This window comes from Bos javanicus, chromosome 19 (assembly GCF_032452875.1).
Source record: "Bos javanicus breed banteng chromosome 19, ARS-OSU_banteng_1.0, whole genome shotgun sequence".
NCBI classification, from domain to species: Eukaryota; Metazoa; Chordata; class Mammalia; order Artiodactyla; family Bovidae; genus Bos; species Bos javanicus.
In genome coordinates this window covers 40024567-40040042 of record NC_083886.1, presented here as the reverse complement: position 1 = coordinate 40040042, position 15476 = coordinate 40024567, and the positions used below count along the sequence as shown (strand labels likewise).

The 15476-nt window shown below is 53.7% G+C and overlaps 3 protein-coding genes across 11 annotated transcripts; 1 reads left to right on the top strand and 2 right to left on the bottom strand.

Annotated features, from left to right (window-relative positions):
• Window positions 1-38: 38 nt before the first annotated feature.
• MRPL10 (mitochondrial ribosomal protein L10) lies at window positions 39-5900 on the bottom strand. Of its 2 annotated transcripts, none has more exons than XM_061391616.1 (5): window positions 5793-5900; window positions 3647-3816; window positions 2295-2459; window positions 1897-2041; window positions 39-1011 (listed from the first exon to the last, which is right to left on the bottom strand). In XM_061391616.1, the coding sequence occupies exons 1-5, from the start codon at window positions 5842-5844 to the stop codon at window positions 755-757; spliced, it is 789 nt and encodes a 262-aa protein (XP_061247600.1). In that variant the 5' UTR covers window positions 5845-5900; the 3' UTR covers window positions 39-754. The 2 variants fall into 2 exon arrangements, with proteins under 2 accessions (XP_061247600.1, XP_061247601.1); XM_061391617.1 differs by lacking the exon at window positions 5793-5900 and adding an exon at window positions 4003-4073.
• A 5-nt stretch (window positions 5901-5905) lies between these two features.
• LRRC46 (leucine rich repeat containing 46) lies at window positions 5906-10458 on the top strand. Of its 8 annotated transcripts, none has more exons than XM_061391609.1 (9): window positions 5906-5993; window positions 6256-6330; window positions 6428-6536; window positions 7804-7927; window positions 8749-8795; window positions 9080-9189; window positions 9377-9446; window positions 9613-9761; window positions 9891-10458. In XM_061391609.1, the coding sequence occupies exons 2-9, from the start codon at window positions 6321-6323 to the stop codon at window positions 10331-10333; spliced, it is 1062 nt and encodes a 353-aa protein (XP_061247593.1). In that variant the 5' UTR covers window positions 5906-5993; window positions 6256-6320; the 3' UTR covers window positions 10334-10458. The 8 variants fall into 8 exon arrangements, with proteins under 8 accessions (XP_061247593.1, XP_061247599.1, XP_061247591.1 ...); XM_061391615.1 differs by having other exon boundaries at window positions 5922-6082; window positions 7819-7927; window positions 9963-10458; XM_061391607.1 differs by having other exon boundaries at window positions 5932-6082.
• Window positions 10459-10958: 500 nt separating this feature from the next.
• On the bottom strand, window positions 10959-14724 carry SCRN2 (secernin 2). Its single transcript, XM_061391606.1, has 8 exons — window positions 14601-14724; window positions 14044-14217; window positions 13556-13737; window positions 12754-12953; window positions 12093-12308; window positions 11809-11974; window positions 11537-11717; window positions 10959-11277 (listed from the first exon to the last, which is right to left on the bottom strand). Exons 2-8 carry the CDS (start codon window positions 14215-14217, stop codon window positions 11119-11121), a joined length of 1278 nt encoding a protein of 425 aa, XP_061247590.1. The 5' UTR covers window positions 14601-14724; the 3' UTR covers window positions 10959-11118.
• Between the last annotated feature and the right edge of the window lie 752 nt (window positions 14725-15476).

Sequence of the window (15476 nt, the reverse complement as noted above, 5' to 3'; positions counted from 1 at the left end):
ATATGTCTACAGGGAGGATAAGCTTATAAACAGCAAAGCACAGTTAAGAAAAATGTATTTCACTTTATCATAAAGCAGTGCTCCCAACTTTCCCATGACACGACACACCCCGAGGGCACAGAATGAACACTCAAAGCACTCTTGGGGCCCTAATGAGAAAGCTCCAGTGTAGAAAACCAGGGGAGCATCCTCACAGCTGAAAAGCACCTGGTTCAGTCCTTGTGCTGCCTCTTACTAACAGCATGGCCTTTCACAGGCCATTTGACTTCTTTTCCCCACAGTCTTCCTGTCTGTGAAATCGGGATAATTACGTGAGAAATCAAGGAACTAGCACATGTAAAGTGGTTAGCAGTGGGCCTGGCACAGCAGGCTCTCAACAGATGCCATTCTCAGCACAATTACCTACTCAGCTGAGCTATTCTGGCACGTAGGAGCCACAAGGGGCTAGGCTGGGAGGCGTGTGCAGCAAGGCACAGTGAAAACAGAAGGCAGGGCTTCTCCGCCTTGGACCTGGAAAACGGACAGAGATAGCTCCTATCAGGTCCCAAGTTAGGAAAACTAGAAACAAAGATAGTGATTACAAGCCTCTGTTGTGAAATGAAATTCCCCTACATCTCTGGGTGGCCATGTACTGGAAGAGATCATTGTCAGTAAACGCCAGGTAACACCACCACTCCCCACCCTAAGTTCCCCATGTCTCCAACAGCCAACAGGGCAGAATGTATTTATGGGCAGGCTGGGTACAGGAGGCTGGCTACGAGTCCTGAACAGGGTTGGGAGGATCCGGCTGCGCGCTGGCTGGCACGACGGGGTCCCCCTCGTGCTGCTGTCTGGCATACTGATCCAGGAGGGCAGTCAGCTGGAGCGGGTGGTGCTGCAGCAGGGAGTGGGTCCGGGCTGTGAGGAGGGTGAGCCCTCCTACCAGCTCCCCCTGTGCCAGGGCCAGGCTAGGGAGCTTGGAGTAGTTGATGAAGCCCTGCCTGCTGAGGATGGTGTCATCAATGCAGCCACCTAGAGGAACACAGGATCAGCGAGGCTCCCACACAGGAGTTTCCTCTTTAAAGACAACGGTTCCACCCTAGGGATTTGCTCTCACCACCCTTTTCTACCTCCCAGCCTTCCCCCAGGTCCAGTCCCTCCCTGTGTCCCATCCCACTCCCAGTGTTTCAGATCAGTCCCCTCCTCTCCTTCCTAACTCTTCCTGGAAAACCCTTCCGTGTATTATGTAACCCCCACAACATCAGTGTTTCCTCCTAAACTTCCTTGAAGAACCATGGAGTGCATGTTGATGGAGGCGAGGGCGGGGGCGGAATTTGTATTATCTGTATTATATACACAGATTCCTGCCCCACCAACAGATAACTGTGAAATCAGAATTCTCCAGAAGAAGCACCTCCAGGGTTTCTCAGTGTCAGAGGAATCCTGTCCCTCAGCACCCTTCCCTTGGCCTGTTTAAGCATATTCATCTGTGTGGGTTTCAACACCCACTACCCCCTTACTGGACTTCCCTGGTGGCTCAGTGGTAAAGAATCCACCTACTAATGCAGGAGACCTGGGTTCAGCCCCTGGGTCTGGAAGATCCCCCGGAGGAGGAAATGGCAACCCACTCCAGTATTCTTGCCTGGGAATTCCCATAGACAGAGGAGCCTGGTGGGCTATACTCCTTAAGGTCGCAAAATAGTCAGACACGACTTAGTAACTATAAACAACAAAACACCCCTAACTAGACTCAAGGTGTCTGAACTTCCCCTCCCCAGAGTGACACAGGCAGGCCCCATTGTGAGGAGGGGTCCCCTCCAAGCATGGCCACACTTTTACCCACACGAGCCTTGAAGGTGACACCAGGCTGCTGGAGCACCCACTCCACTTCAGCCCCACCCCCAACTGGCTGCTCACCCAGCAGCGGCAGGAAAGGCACACTCTTCAAGATTCGCACCATCTCCTTGACCTTGGGTTCTTCACTGACCAGCAGCAAGTTGTGCCCCACGAAAAGGGGCAGCAAGTTTTGGTATTTGGAATCCTCCAGGAAGGGCTTTAGGATCTGGACCGGCAGGAGAGAAGGGCTTACTGGGGTTGAGTAGGAGGAAGAGTCACCCACCTTGGTCACAGGCCACACCAGGCTGTGGGCTCAAGCTAATGAAGGTCTCCTCAAGCCCTAACACAGTTCAGGGCCCGGACTAGAGAGCTGCCATGGAAGGGAGCTGGGAATGCCACTTCTTGGGAGAGATGCTTCGGTCTGACATGGGGGTGGAGCGGGTGGGGAACAAGGCGGGGAATGAGGGTCCACTCCCTACCTGGTTGGGGAAGACCTTCATCAGGATCTTGTGCTTCCGCAGCTGGTGCCGCATTAGAAGCTTGTCCTCCGCGCTCATAGCCACGTTCTGGCAGACAGCTATCATTCGGTTGTCTCGGAAAACTGCGGCTATCTCCCGACGGAGGAGCCGGATGAGGCCTGTCTCCTGAGGTCAAGAAGGGAGGACCAAGGGGACATAAGCTGCCCCTTCTAGTACTCCTTACTCCCTCAGGGATGGGTGCCAGAGCTCCCAGTGATGCCCAAGTGAAGATTAGGGCACAGGAAGGAGAACCGGGCCCCTGACTCTCAGAAACATGTTCTCTCACTCCACCCTTTCATTTCCATCTGATAACTACAGGCTTCAGAGCAGCATTTTTATTATTTTAAAATTTTATACTATCATCTTTTTATGGCGCCATGCGGCTTGTGGGATCTTAGTGCCCCGACCAAGGACTGAACTCAAGCCTTTGGCAGTTAAAGAGCAGAGTTCTAACCACTGGACTGCCAGGAAATCCCCTGGAACAGCATTCTTCCCCTCAAACATTAAACTTTTTATGTTGTATTGGAGTGCAGCTGATTAACACTGCTGAGGTAGTTTCAGATGAAAAGCCAAGAGACTCACCTGTACATATATATGTGGCCACTCTTCCCCAAACCCCTCTTCCATCCAGGCTGGCACATAACATTGAACAGAGTTCCATGTGCCTAGAGCAGTGTTTTTAACACCTGAGAACACTCAGTCCCTTTGAAATGGACAACAGTCTGACCCAGCTCATGTTATTTTGATAATAATATTGTCAAAATTACTTAATTAGCCCTCTGAGACTGTACTCATGTTGAATTCTTTTATCAATTTAAATACAAGATTACTCTTTTACAGTGTTGATTCAAAATTGAGGTATTTTCACAGAACAAGACTTCATTTTCTCAAGACAGTGTTTCTCAAAGTTGAGAACTTGGGGAGTTGAAAACCACCATCAAGTTAACAATACTCCACTGATCTTTCTGCCCTCTTTCAAGGACCAAAAACTTTGTATTGTTCCTCTAAGAAAACCTGGGAGCTTCAAGATCAGTGGGATGTTCTCTCTTCCCCTCACCTATGTGGAGAGTTTCAAGCACACATTTTTGGAGACAAGAGTGAAGGAAACCCACACCTGTCCAATCCACGGAGTCCAAGAGGCCAACAGAGAATCAAGGGCAGATTTCATTTTAAAGGATCTGAACTCTGGGATCAAAGTGGGGAAGTAACAATGTAGATGACAATGTCGTGGAGTGCTACTTCATTATGGCCACAGAGACAAGATCACTTTAATCCACCATCCCACCACCAGGCGACATGCCCAGCCTCCTCACCTCCTGCGGGGGGCTGGGAGGGGGTGGCAGGCATCTTGGGTTGACAACAGGTTTGGGGGCAATATACTCAGTCACAGCCATCAGCTTCTGCCGCTCAAAGTGCATCACACGACGGTGGCGAGTAACAGCCTTGGAGCCATAGCGGATAAACTGGTGGGTGGGCAGCCGGCCTGGGAGAAAAAAAGGGCCACGTGGTGAGATGTAGCCTCTTGGAAGCCTTAGTCTATCCCAGAGACAAAGAACCTTAGTCTGCTCCAGAGACAAAGAATCCACTCTCTATGCACGGAGCTCACAAAGCTAGCCTTGGCATTGAGTGGAACAAGGAACTGTCTGCTGGAAAGCCTGAATCCGCAAACCTTTTCTTTTCTTTAATGGGTGACCTTAGCTCAGGTGCTTCATCCTGGAGGAACCCACTTCTCCAGCTCTTCTTTATGCACAGAGATGAGGAAAAACAGGAGCAAAGGAGAAAGTATTTCGAACACATTTTTAAAAGGAAAGAGTTGAACAAATTTTTCTTAAGTGACCAAACAAAAATGTTATGTTTGAGAGCCATCTCTGCCACTGTATCATGGAAGCAGCCAGTCACCATGTAAACAAACAGATGCAGCCTGTTTCTAATACAACTAACTATGGAGAAAAGACCAGCCCTGCCACAATTTGCCAACTTTAAGCCAGTGGCTCTCAAAGTATGCACTACCACCAACTCCCAACCCAACATCAGCATCGCCCAGAACTTGTAAGAAATACAACTTCTCAGGCCCTGTCCTAGATCTCCTGAGTCAGTAGTTCTGAAGAAGAGCCCAGCGAACAGTGTGCTAACAAGCCCTCCAGGTGATACTGATGAGGAGTCAGTAGTTCTGAAGAGGAGCCCAGCGAACAGTGTGTTAACAAGCCCTCCAGGTGATACTGATGAGGGCTGAAGTTTGAGAATCACTGCTCTAAGCACTACTCCTTCCCCCAGGATTTGAAGCAGGAGGGAAAAGTTATACTGTTCTCACATCTCCCCCCAAACAAGTTTTTCTCCTCTCTACTTTCCTTTTTTACAGGCATTGCTGCAGAGCACCCCTCAGAAGACAAGGGAGACACTCGAGATACCAAGGCCAAAGAAACCCCTTCATTCTCAACAAAAGGACTCAGGTTACAGCTTCCCATTTTCAGCCCTCCCCAAGCCTAGGATGGGATCTCAGGGAAAGTTTCAGTCAGAAGGTGGCTCTAATAATCAGAGAGCATGGAGATTTTGCTGAAGTGAGAGGTTTTCTTGCTAGTGGCCACAAATCCTAACTGTTGAGAGCACAAGCTCTGTATCAGATGGAACCAAATTTTTGCAGTTTTAGTGAGATAGAATTGACACACATGGAGCCAATTTCCAATCTTTCTTCTGCCACTTACTGGCTGTGACCTTGACCATTCAAGGAGTTTCTTCACCTGTAAAGAGGGGAAGAGAATGCCTTCTTCATAGGATGCTTTATGGTTTAAATGAAATACATGTACTTATCACTGCGCCTGGTCTATATAAGGTACTCAAAATCATTCATTAAACAAATATCTACAGCATGCTTACTAATGTCAAGCACCATGCCACCTGCTGGCTATGCTGAATGAATACGGTTCTGCCTTGATGGAGTTTAAAGTCTAATAGAGAAGACAAACAAATGCAAAAGTACAGTGTGTGAAGAGGCGAAGGGGTCAATAAACAGGGTGACAGATAGACTTAACAGGGGAGACCTTTGCAGAGGGTGGCTACAGAAGGCCTGAGATCTTAATTTCTGGAGGCAGAAAAAACTGGGTAATGGGTTTAAACTCTAAACAAGGCAGGGGGACTAGGGGATAGAGAATAAGTACTGTGGTTGTCCCCGAGGCTTCTGCTGTGTTGCTGTTATTACTAGAATCTGGAATCACAGGAAATTAGATCAGGCCAGAGATCTTCATAGGATGCTTTAAGGTTTAAGCGAAGTAATACATGTAAAGTACTTATCACTGTGCCTGGTCTATATAAGGTACTCAAAAATCACTCATTAAACTAGTATCTACAGTCATCGAGAGCTGTCTGGGATCAGAACTTTGGGGAAATGACCAGCAGCAGAGGAGGGAGACGAATAGAGAGCATCGGCCAGAACGCGCCGCGAAGACGTGGGCCCCTCCTTACCCGCCTGGGGTAGGAGACCCCCTCGCAATATCCCAGCCACGGCCGCAGCCATCGCCACCGGAAAAAGGACCGGGAGACGACCGCGACGGAAAGAGCTAAGGATTGTGGGTAGTCCCAGGACCGGAAGCGGAGGGAGGAGCCGCCAGCTGGAGCAGCGATCCTCCTGCGCCGAACCCGGCACCTGAGAGCCCGCCCTCCCCGGTGCGTCATCAGGCGTCCGGTCTCCTAGCAACGACACCTCGAGCCGCTCTTTCCATCCGTCCGCACCGTTATCTACCTACAATCCCCCTGTAGGCGGCCTGGAAAGCCCCTATACACCCCTCAAACTCCAGATCCTCCACCTCGATTTACTTTCGTCTTCTGCCCCACTCCAACAGTTAGCTCTGAACCAACTCCATTCCTTTATCCCCCAGTTCTCTGAGCTTCTCTCTCCTCATACCATCCTGGGTTCTTCCATTCCCAGGGGCTGTCCAAGCTGCTCTACTTCTCTTCGTTCCAATCGCTCCGCAAGCCAGCAACTTTTAGATCATGCCTGGAGGTGAGTAGGGAGGTGGGATGGGTAGAACAGTTGGTTAACAGTAGAGTCAGGCCCCCAAGAACAAGGAAATGTAACAACTGGACTCATCTTTTCACAGCTAAACTTGCCCAGAGTCCAGAGGAAATCAGTGGCGTGTGCATTACTGAAGCCCTCATCACTAGGCGGAACTTGGCCTTCCCTGAAGATGAGGATCTGTCAGAGAAGATGTAAGTGCACCGGAGAGGAAAGGGGTGCTGGAACGTTGAAACACAGAGAATGACCAGTCCCCTGAGCTCTACTGATTGGTCAACTTACTTTGTCCCTCTCTTTACTTACTCTACACATTCAGTCAGTGGCAATGTCCAACTGATTCTTCCTCCTTAAAAATCATTCTCTTTTTCACCATGCCCACTCAGTTGCTTTAAATAAGGGTCTAAAGTCATCACTTCTCAACAAACTCCTAATTAGTCTGTCTGCCTCCAGTCCAGGCACCCCATACTGTTGCCAAAATGATCCTTTTAAATAACAAATCTGATCAGACACTCCCTGACAGGACCTTCCTTAACTTCCTAGCACCTCCAGAATAAAATCCAAACACTTTAGCCTGGTGCCTTTTCAACCTTATTTTTTGCCACTCTCCGTAAGTGTGATTCCTCTAAGACCCCATGTTCCCACAGCTTAGCACTTACTACTCAGAGTGGTGCTGGGGTGGGTGGGCAGCATCTGCATCACCTAGGAGCTTGTTAGAAATGAAGAATCTCAGGCCCACTTACTGAATCAAAATATGCAGTTTAACAAGACTCCCTAAGGGGTTCATGGGCACATTGTAGTTGAAGAAAGGCTGGAATCACACATACTATTCCTTCTGCTTGAAATGCCTTCTCATCCCCCCTCTCCTTCCAGTCTAACTCCTACTAATGTGTCATCTCCCCCAGGAACCATTCCCTGAATCCCTCTGGATTCAATGTATAGTCTACTCCCTTAGTCCTCTGCACGTGCTTCTGTCATCCACTTGTCATAGATGTTTGGCCAGCTTCCCTAGTAGTGATGGGCAGGGACTCTCTCATTTGTCTCTAATGGGCATTCAGTAAATGTTGCAGGATTAATGAATGGATGGGTGGAACAAGTGATTTTCCTTCCATGGACCACTCAGAAGGGATGTAAGGAAGCATCTCCTCTCTGCCCCAGCCCCTGCCTCCCCAACCCAAGCTGGCTGGAGGAAGTCTGCCCCCACATCTGCAGGAACCATAGCTGCCATCACCCAGTTTCCCAGTCCAAGGATTCTCACTCCCCTCTCACCCTTATCCCTCCCAGTGCTACTGATAGATACTGAGGTCTCCAAGTCAACCCAGGTTCCCAATCTAGACCCCACCTCATGAGTCAAGCAGGTGTCCCTGACATCTGATCAGAGTCACTGAGCCATCCATCCCTCCTTAAAACACCCTCCCCTCCATCTTCCTGCTAAGAGACCACAGAAGTGGCACTCTGTCACAGCACCCGTTTGCCCAGGTTCCACACGCTTGCTGAACTGCAGACTGTTCGCCTGGACCGGGAGGGAATTACCACTATCAGGAACTTAGAGGGCCTCCAGAATCTTCACAGCCTCTATCTGCAAGGGGTAATGTCCTGCCTCCTGCCCTTCCTTCTCCCTGGGGAGGGGACTCCAGCCCCTGTGAGTCATGTTTGTTTAATCTGAAAGACGCCAACCAGGTCATCTTGTCCATTTACTGGTGTTGAGGCAGGCAGACCTTCATTGAAACGGTTTCCAGATGAATCAGGAATTCTGTTGAATTGAAAGACCAATGCACCCAAAAGAGATCCTGACCTTGCTCTTAAATCACTGTTTTTCTATCAGACACTTTGCTTGTTCTAGAAGTCCTAGATGGTGTCTGTCCTAAATGTCTCATGTTATACAGCTCAAGTCCATTTCCTGTTTTGAAGGACAGGAAGAGAGAAGCATAAGATTCCTCTGCATCCTTCAGAAGCTCAAAGGCTTTTTGGTGGGGGTGGGAGTGGGGGCGGTTAATCTCTGGGCTCCCCCAGGTTGAATATGCCCAGATCCCTCCCAGTTTCCCCCACGGACACTGGCCAGGTCACAGTAGCACAGGTTTGCTCTCCCCTGTGCGTGTGCAGTCCACGACCAAGGCCTTTCCGTTTCCTGGCCCCCCTTGGTTTCCTTTCTCTGATGTCCAGGTTGTGGGGTGATCAGGGTACTTAAATCAAGTTTAGCCAGCCCCAAGTTTATGTCCTCAGCCATCGACTTGGAGAAAGCAAATCATCCCAAGGCACTCATGACTTGTTCAAGGAGTGGGGTGATCATTCCCAAAGGGCCAGGTCTCCAGCCTCAAGAGTAGACATGGTCTTAGGGCTTTGTCCCTTTAAAGGGACCCCACTCAACTGACCTTAGCTTGGTTTCCCCACCTTGGTCTCTTCCTGCAGAACAAGATTCAGAGAATTGAGAACCTGGCCTGCGTCCCCTCCTTACGGTACATGGTGCCAGGGCTCTGGCAGGGTTGGGGGAGGGGAGAAGAGCTAGAATGAAGGGGAGGAAACCTGGTAATACTCCAGAAAACTGGCTCAGATGTCCGCAAGCCCAGCTGCTGGTCAGCCAAGGACCCCACAAGCCTAGCTCTGCTTCCCTGAGCCCAGGAGGGCCTGTGTCCCCACTCGTCCAGCTGCTGAGCCAGGGGGGCCCGGGCACCTGGGGCTCCCATCCCTTCCTCCAGCTGTTCTGTGATTCAGTTGTCTTTCCCCCTCCCTTCCCCTACAGCTTCCTGTCTTTGGCAGGAAACCAAATTAGGCAAGTGGAAAACCTCCGTGACCTCCCCCACCTCCAGTTTCTGGACCTTTCTGAGAACCTGATAGAAACGCTGAAGCTGGGTAGGAACGCCCTTGCCCTGGCTCATGGAATAGGTCCTGGGATGCCCTCCCTCCTCTCTGCCCTCCTCCCTGTGCTTACGTCAGCAGCACATCCTCCAGGGGGCTTGGAGGGCTGTGCAAAGGGGCAGTGGCTTTGGACTGGAAGGTGGGGGTGCGAACCTCATCCCCCGCTCTTTGCTGTGTGCAGATGAATTCCCCGAGAGCCTTCTCATCCTCAACCTGACTGGAAACAGCTGCACCAACCAGGATGGCTACAGGTGAGGAGGAACTAAAGGTTCCCATGTTGACCTGACCACAGGCCCATCTTCTAGCTCAAGAACACCACCTCTCCCGGTGTGGTTGCTGCGGCTTGTGTCTGCACATCCTCCCAGCTCCACACCCAGGGTGCCCTCCTGGGTAACCTCTGCTGTTTCCGCCCCGCAGGAAGCTGTTGACAGAAGCCCTGCCACTGCTCCTAGACCTGGACGGGCAGCCTGTGGCAGAGCGCTGGACCTCGGACGAGGAGGATACAGCCTTGAGTGATGAGGATGAGGAGTTCCCAGAGCTCAGAGGCCCATTCTGCTCAGAACGAGGTGACCCTGCTTTCCAAAGTGTGCAGCTGCCCTGTGGGGTCCGGGAGAAGCTAAGACAGGCGGTGTCTGGGGAGGTGGTCCCAGGGCCAGAATAGTCCTTCCCAACCTGCCTTGTCTCCTCCCCTCTAGGGATGGTAGGGGAGAGTTTGCTTCTGCCAAGCCCGGGGCTCTATCCACCACCCACCATCCCACCCCTCACAGGCTTCCTCAAGGAGCTGGAGCAGGGAATGAGCAGGCACCGGGAGCTCAGGCAGCAGACAGCCCTGCTGGAGCACCAGCTGAGGGTGGAGACTCAGCCCACCCTCACAGACCTGCCCCCGCTGCCGGGGGCGCCCATGGCTGGGCACAGCAGCCCTTCCGTCACCCCCACACAAGAGAAAGAGACAACCCCGGAGCCCGCTTCCTTGCCAGAGGCCTCCTCTACCACCAAGAGACTGTGCCCTCTGGCTCCCAGGGGCCAGCAAAGCACTATGCAGGCAATGAAGGGGGCCAGAGCGGCCACAGCCCCCAAGGCCTCTCTGGCTGGGGCCCCCAGCACAACCAAAACTGTGACCAAAAAAATCAAGAAGTGAAATGCAGCCTACTGCTATCAGCGAAGCCCCAGGCACACGGAGGAACAAGGAGTGGGCCTCCCCTCGGCCTGAGAGCCCTGGCCTGTGGCAGGAGCCTGTCCCCAATAAAGCATCTCTAGGCCCTGCGTGTGTCTTCTGCATCACTTGGGGCATCTCAGGGGAAGCTGTCAGTAAAAAGCACCCAGAAACAATAGCAGGAATACAGAGCCTGATTCTAAAGAACAGGATCTTTCAGGAACTGCCCAAGGGACTGGTGCCCCACCTCAGGGCCCCCACCTGGCTTCTGAGCTGGCAGGAGGTGGGCACTGCCTGGTGGAGATGCCATCTCACAGTAGACACATCACATACCACCGGCCCCCCACCAGGGACTGCCCTTCCAAGGTTCAAGCCAAGAACCAAAAACGTGTTGTAATTCTCCCCATGAGCAGCCACCTGCTGTACCAGCCATGCCCCTCCATGTTCCCACACCCACATGTTGGGGGCCCCTTCTCTTTCCAGGTTCCTCCACCACCTAAGACAGAAGAATGTGCTGCCCAGCAAGGCTCCCAGAGGCCCTGCAGCCACTGCAGGGCTGCCCTTTGTCCTCTCTTGGCCCTCCCACCCCCACTGGAGCTGGACACTGAACAAGAAAATAAAACACATTTATTAGAGCAAAGGCCAACCTGGCCACTCAGAACAAGGCTGGGGTGGGGGATGAGGTGAGGGGATTTCTCTAGCCTCTACCCCAGGGGTCCTGTGCCCACTGCAGCCCCCTGCACCCCAGGCCAAGTCAGGAGGGGTCAGGCTCAGGAATATGCCTGGGTCTCCTTCTCCACAAAGGCCTGGAAGAGGCCGCCCAGCTCCTGGGCGGGTGGAGCACACTCCCTGGTCAGCAGCCGCCGCACAGCCACCAGGCCTTCCTGCTCCAGGTCCCGCTGCTTCTGCCGAAGCTGCTGCCCCCGAGTCTGCCCGGGAAAGGGGGCGATGAATCCCCGGGACAGGCTTCCCTCTGGATTACGGAGTAGGGGCAGATGGCTGCCATCTCACATAAGCAGGAGAAACGATATACACCCAACATTCTCCAGGATTGACTTTGAAGGGAGAGACTCCTCTCCTTAGCTCTAGAGTCTCCTTCGCTCCCAGTTCCCCTCATATTTCCAGAGTCCCATTTGGGGTGGGGGAAGTGCGTCATCCCCCAGGGTAGCCCCTCTTCCCCGGGGTTACCTGCTCACTCTCCATCAGTCCCAGGGCCACCTGGTGTCCACGGTAGAGGGGGTGCCGGCGATCCACCTGAGTCTGGAATCGAGGCAGGGTCCGAACAGGGTCCTGTGCTCCAAAAGTGGGAGACAGCACCTGGGGGGGCTGGGCTGCCCCCACCCCAAAGATGAAAGGTTTGAACACAGACCTAGTGGGACAAGGATGGAAGGATAAGGGCTCTGGTACCCTTCCGTCTCCCCTGCCTGGGGCGTTCCCCCCCAGCTTCCCCACCCTCTCACCGGGATGGGTCTGGTGTGGCAGTGAGGAAGTGCACGCAGGGCTGGGTGGTGTCCCGGGGCAGCACAGACACCATGCTGGCCGTGGTGCGGAAGCCCCCAGAGTCCATACAGATGCCGCTCTCCTTGTCCCTGAGGATGCCCATCATCACCTCTGCTGTGATACCCCCTGCCAAGGAGGACACAGTGAGGGCCCCGAGGGCAGAAGGGGGCCCTCCGGCCTCAGAGTAAGCCCCCGAGGCTGTGGGAGGGAAGAGAGCTGGGCCCCACGCTGTCTACTCACTGACCTTGTTGTTGCTGCAGCAGCTCCTGCCCGGCCCGGAAGCGGGCCTTGGCAGCCTCCATGCGCACAGGCTGCTGGCTCAGGGAGAAGACCTGGGCAAAGTCAAAGGTGCCCTGCCCGTCCCACCAGCCCTGGACCTGGGCGTGGGGCCGGAGCTCAGGGTGTTCTGCCGAGATGTCCGAGCCGATGCTCAGCTGGTTGGAGATGTTGTGGACCCCCTCTACAGAGGAGATGAGGGGTCGCTCATATATTGTTGAGCCCCTGTCCTGTGCCAGGCACTCAGCTAGGTGCTGAGAACACAGTGGTGAAGAGAACAAGACAACCCTCGTGGAGGGGACAGTTAAACCGATCACACGAATAAACGAGAGCCGGCAACTGCAGGGAGCATCATCATGAAGGGACCCCGGCTTGTGTATAAGGGAGAAGCCTGGCCACCAGGAAGTCCAGGAAGGCTCCCCAGAGGAAGATGCAGGCTGAAGCACAAAAGGACTCAAGCAAGTGAAGGGTGAGGTGAGGTACTCGAGAGGGCTCATCTCCCGTGTCCCTGGACGTCCCCACCATCCGAGACATTTGCACCTGGATCGGGCCTTCCTTGCCCCCACCACCATTCCCACCCCAAAAGGAGAACGCTTCTGGGAGGCAGGCCCCAGCGCCAGGCCCCTCACCCTGGATCCTCCGTGCAGCCCACAGCCTCCCCGCCGTCTCCAGCACCCAGGCCTCAGTCCGGTCGGCCAGCAGGAAAGTGTTGTGGTAGCAGAATGGCGTGGGGTCCTCCCGGCAGCTGCCCCCCTGCCCGTAGCGCTCCAGCAAGCCTGTGATCACGTGCAAGGCCTCCCGGGCAGAGCTGCCCCGTTCCAAAGCCAGCCTGGCACAAAGAGTCCAGGGGACAGAAGGGAGATGGGGTATCAGTGCTGATGGCAGAGCTTCAGTGGACAGAAGAGTCCCAGAGAGGTTTGGTGATGAGCCCAAGTCACAGAGAAAATCGCCACCATCTATAGGCTTGTGGTTTTCAAGCTGTGCTCTGAGGGGTTCATGAAATGGACTGAAGCACATTCCTGGAGGAAGACATGCCCTGTGCCCTCCAATCTCTATCAGAGCAGCTGCTCCAGCTGCCGGCTCTCGTTTATTTGTGTGATCGGTTTATCTGTTATCATTAACTGGTTTTACAAACCAAAATTCTTCATGAGATTTCACTCAAAAAAAATTTCCTTCTATTGAAAAAAAAGTTAAACCATTGCCCTATTTCTGGGCCAGGAGACACCCAGAGCTGGCTACATTTGGGAGCTCCTCACCAGACTGTGGAGATGGGGCCAGGAGAGGGGAGGGGAGGGGGCAGCCTACCTGGGGAGGACGACAAAGTGGGCAGAAAAAGGGGAGGTGCTTGGGGGCAGGGAGGGTGGCCTGGGTCAGTATTCAGCCCCAGATTTCTGGTGTATCAAGGGGGGATGAAGGAGGGCAGGTCCGCACCTGAGTAAGTCCATTCCCAGCAGGGCTTCCCCTTCCCCGACTGGCTCCTTGGTCCACACTGCCTCATTGCCAATGCAGACACCATGCTCGTTGGCACCCATCTCAGCCCCCCACAGCCAAGAAGGGCGGCTCAGGATCACAGCATGGGTCTTGGACACCTGTTCCACCTCAATGTAGGTGCACTGGAGATGAGGGAGGAGAAAAGGGAGGTCCACTTAGAAAGGGGGAAGGTACCTCTAAAGTGGTGGCACTGAACCCATCACCCAACACAACCCTTTGAGGAAGGTCTTATTATCCCTATTATACAGATGAGAAAACTGAGGTCAACAGCGGCTAAATAACAGGTTAGGTCCCAGTCAGTAGACTCAAAGCTCATGTTCTTTTCACCACATCTGGTAGCTTCTCAGGTCGGGGGAACAGAGGAGGAAGGTTTTAGAAGAATACCTATTACTGCCACACCTCCCAGCACTCTGGAAGGCCTAACCCACCTGGAGGCGGCTCCCAGGGGCGTGCGTGCCTGCCGGTACAAACACCACCTCCTGCACCTCATCCCGGGGCCGGTCAGAGTTCTTGGCAAAGATCACGGCTGGGAGAGCCGAGGCCGGGGGCACCGAGACAAAGCAGTCGCAGGAACATGGGGTGTCAGGGCTCCACGATGCCATCTGGGGAGAGATGGGGATGCGTGTGTCCCTCTCAAGCCACCTCTCCACCATCCTGACCGGGGAGCGGTCCTAGGGAGCACCCCTCCCAACACGTGCAGACACTACAGGAAGACACTGCGACGGGTTTGCCACGCACAGCACCGCACGCGTGCTCGTTGCTCGGCGTGAGCGAAGGAAACGCCCACTCTCTCCACGGGCTCCAGGTTTGGGAATCGGCAGACGGGCGCAGACCGCACGCTCCGAGGGCCCTGCTCTACTCGGGAACGTGACACTTCAGGGCAGTCGCAGGAGCGGCTCCCTCGCTACCCAACCTCTCTCCAAGAGTCCCAAGCCCCTCTTCTGTCGGCCCGTTTCTCGCTCCCCCAACACTTTATGCTCCTCACCCTCTCTCCGTGCAAATCCCCAGCTTAGTCCGGAGTCCTACAGCCTCCGCTTCAGGTAAGGTCTGTCCCAGGGGCGGAGGCTCCTGGAAGTGACCTGGAAGACTTTGGCCTCGGGGGCGGAGTCGAAATCGAGCGCCTGCAGTTCTTCCGTTTTCCAGCAGAGTGCGCGCCAGCACCACTTTTTGGAGCGAAGCGGCCTTCGGAGTCCTGCTTGCTGCCTGCCCTACCCGGGTGCAGCTTTTAGGCCCGATAAAGGCTGCGACGAATCCGCTAGTTTCTCCAGTGGGGTCACTGTCGGGACAGGGAGCCGGAGGTGGAAAGGAGCCTACGTGAAAAGGGAAGAAAGGAAAACTTGGCTGATTCGTTAGAGAATGTGGACAGCTAGGGCATCTGGAGATTAAGGAAGAACCTCAGCTACTTGTCACCTAATTTGAATTCCAAAGGCACAATTCCTGGCTGGTGCACCCTCCTCCGCATCCCCGTCATACCCTGTTCCCCCGGCTCCTCCCCATCTCCCACCTCCCCCTCCCCAACCCCTCAGAAATAAGATCAAAAAGAAAGAAAGATCGACAGGAATGGTCACAGGCCAGGAGGCCTGGGAATAATTGAAGTGAATTCCTTAAAAAATTTTTAAGGCATATATACCTGGTGGCTCAAATGGTAAAGAATCTGCCAATAATGCGGGAGACTCGGGTTCAGTCCCTGGGTGGGGAAGATCCCCTGCAGAAGGGAATATTCTTGCCTGGAGAATTCTGCTCCCTGTCCTGACAGTGACCAATGTTCTTGCCTGGAGAATTCCGTGGACAGAGAAGCCTGGGGGGCTGCAGTCCACGGGGCCACAACGAGTCAGACACAGCTGAGCAACTAACTCATATA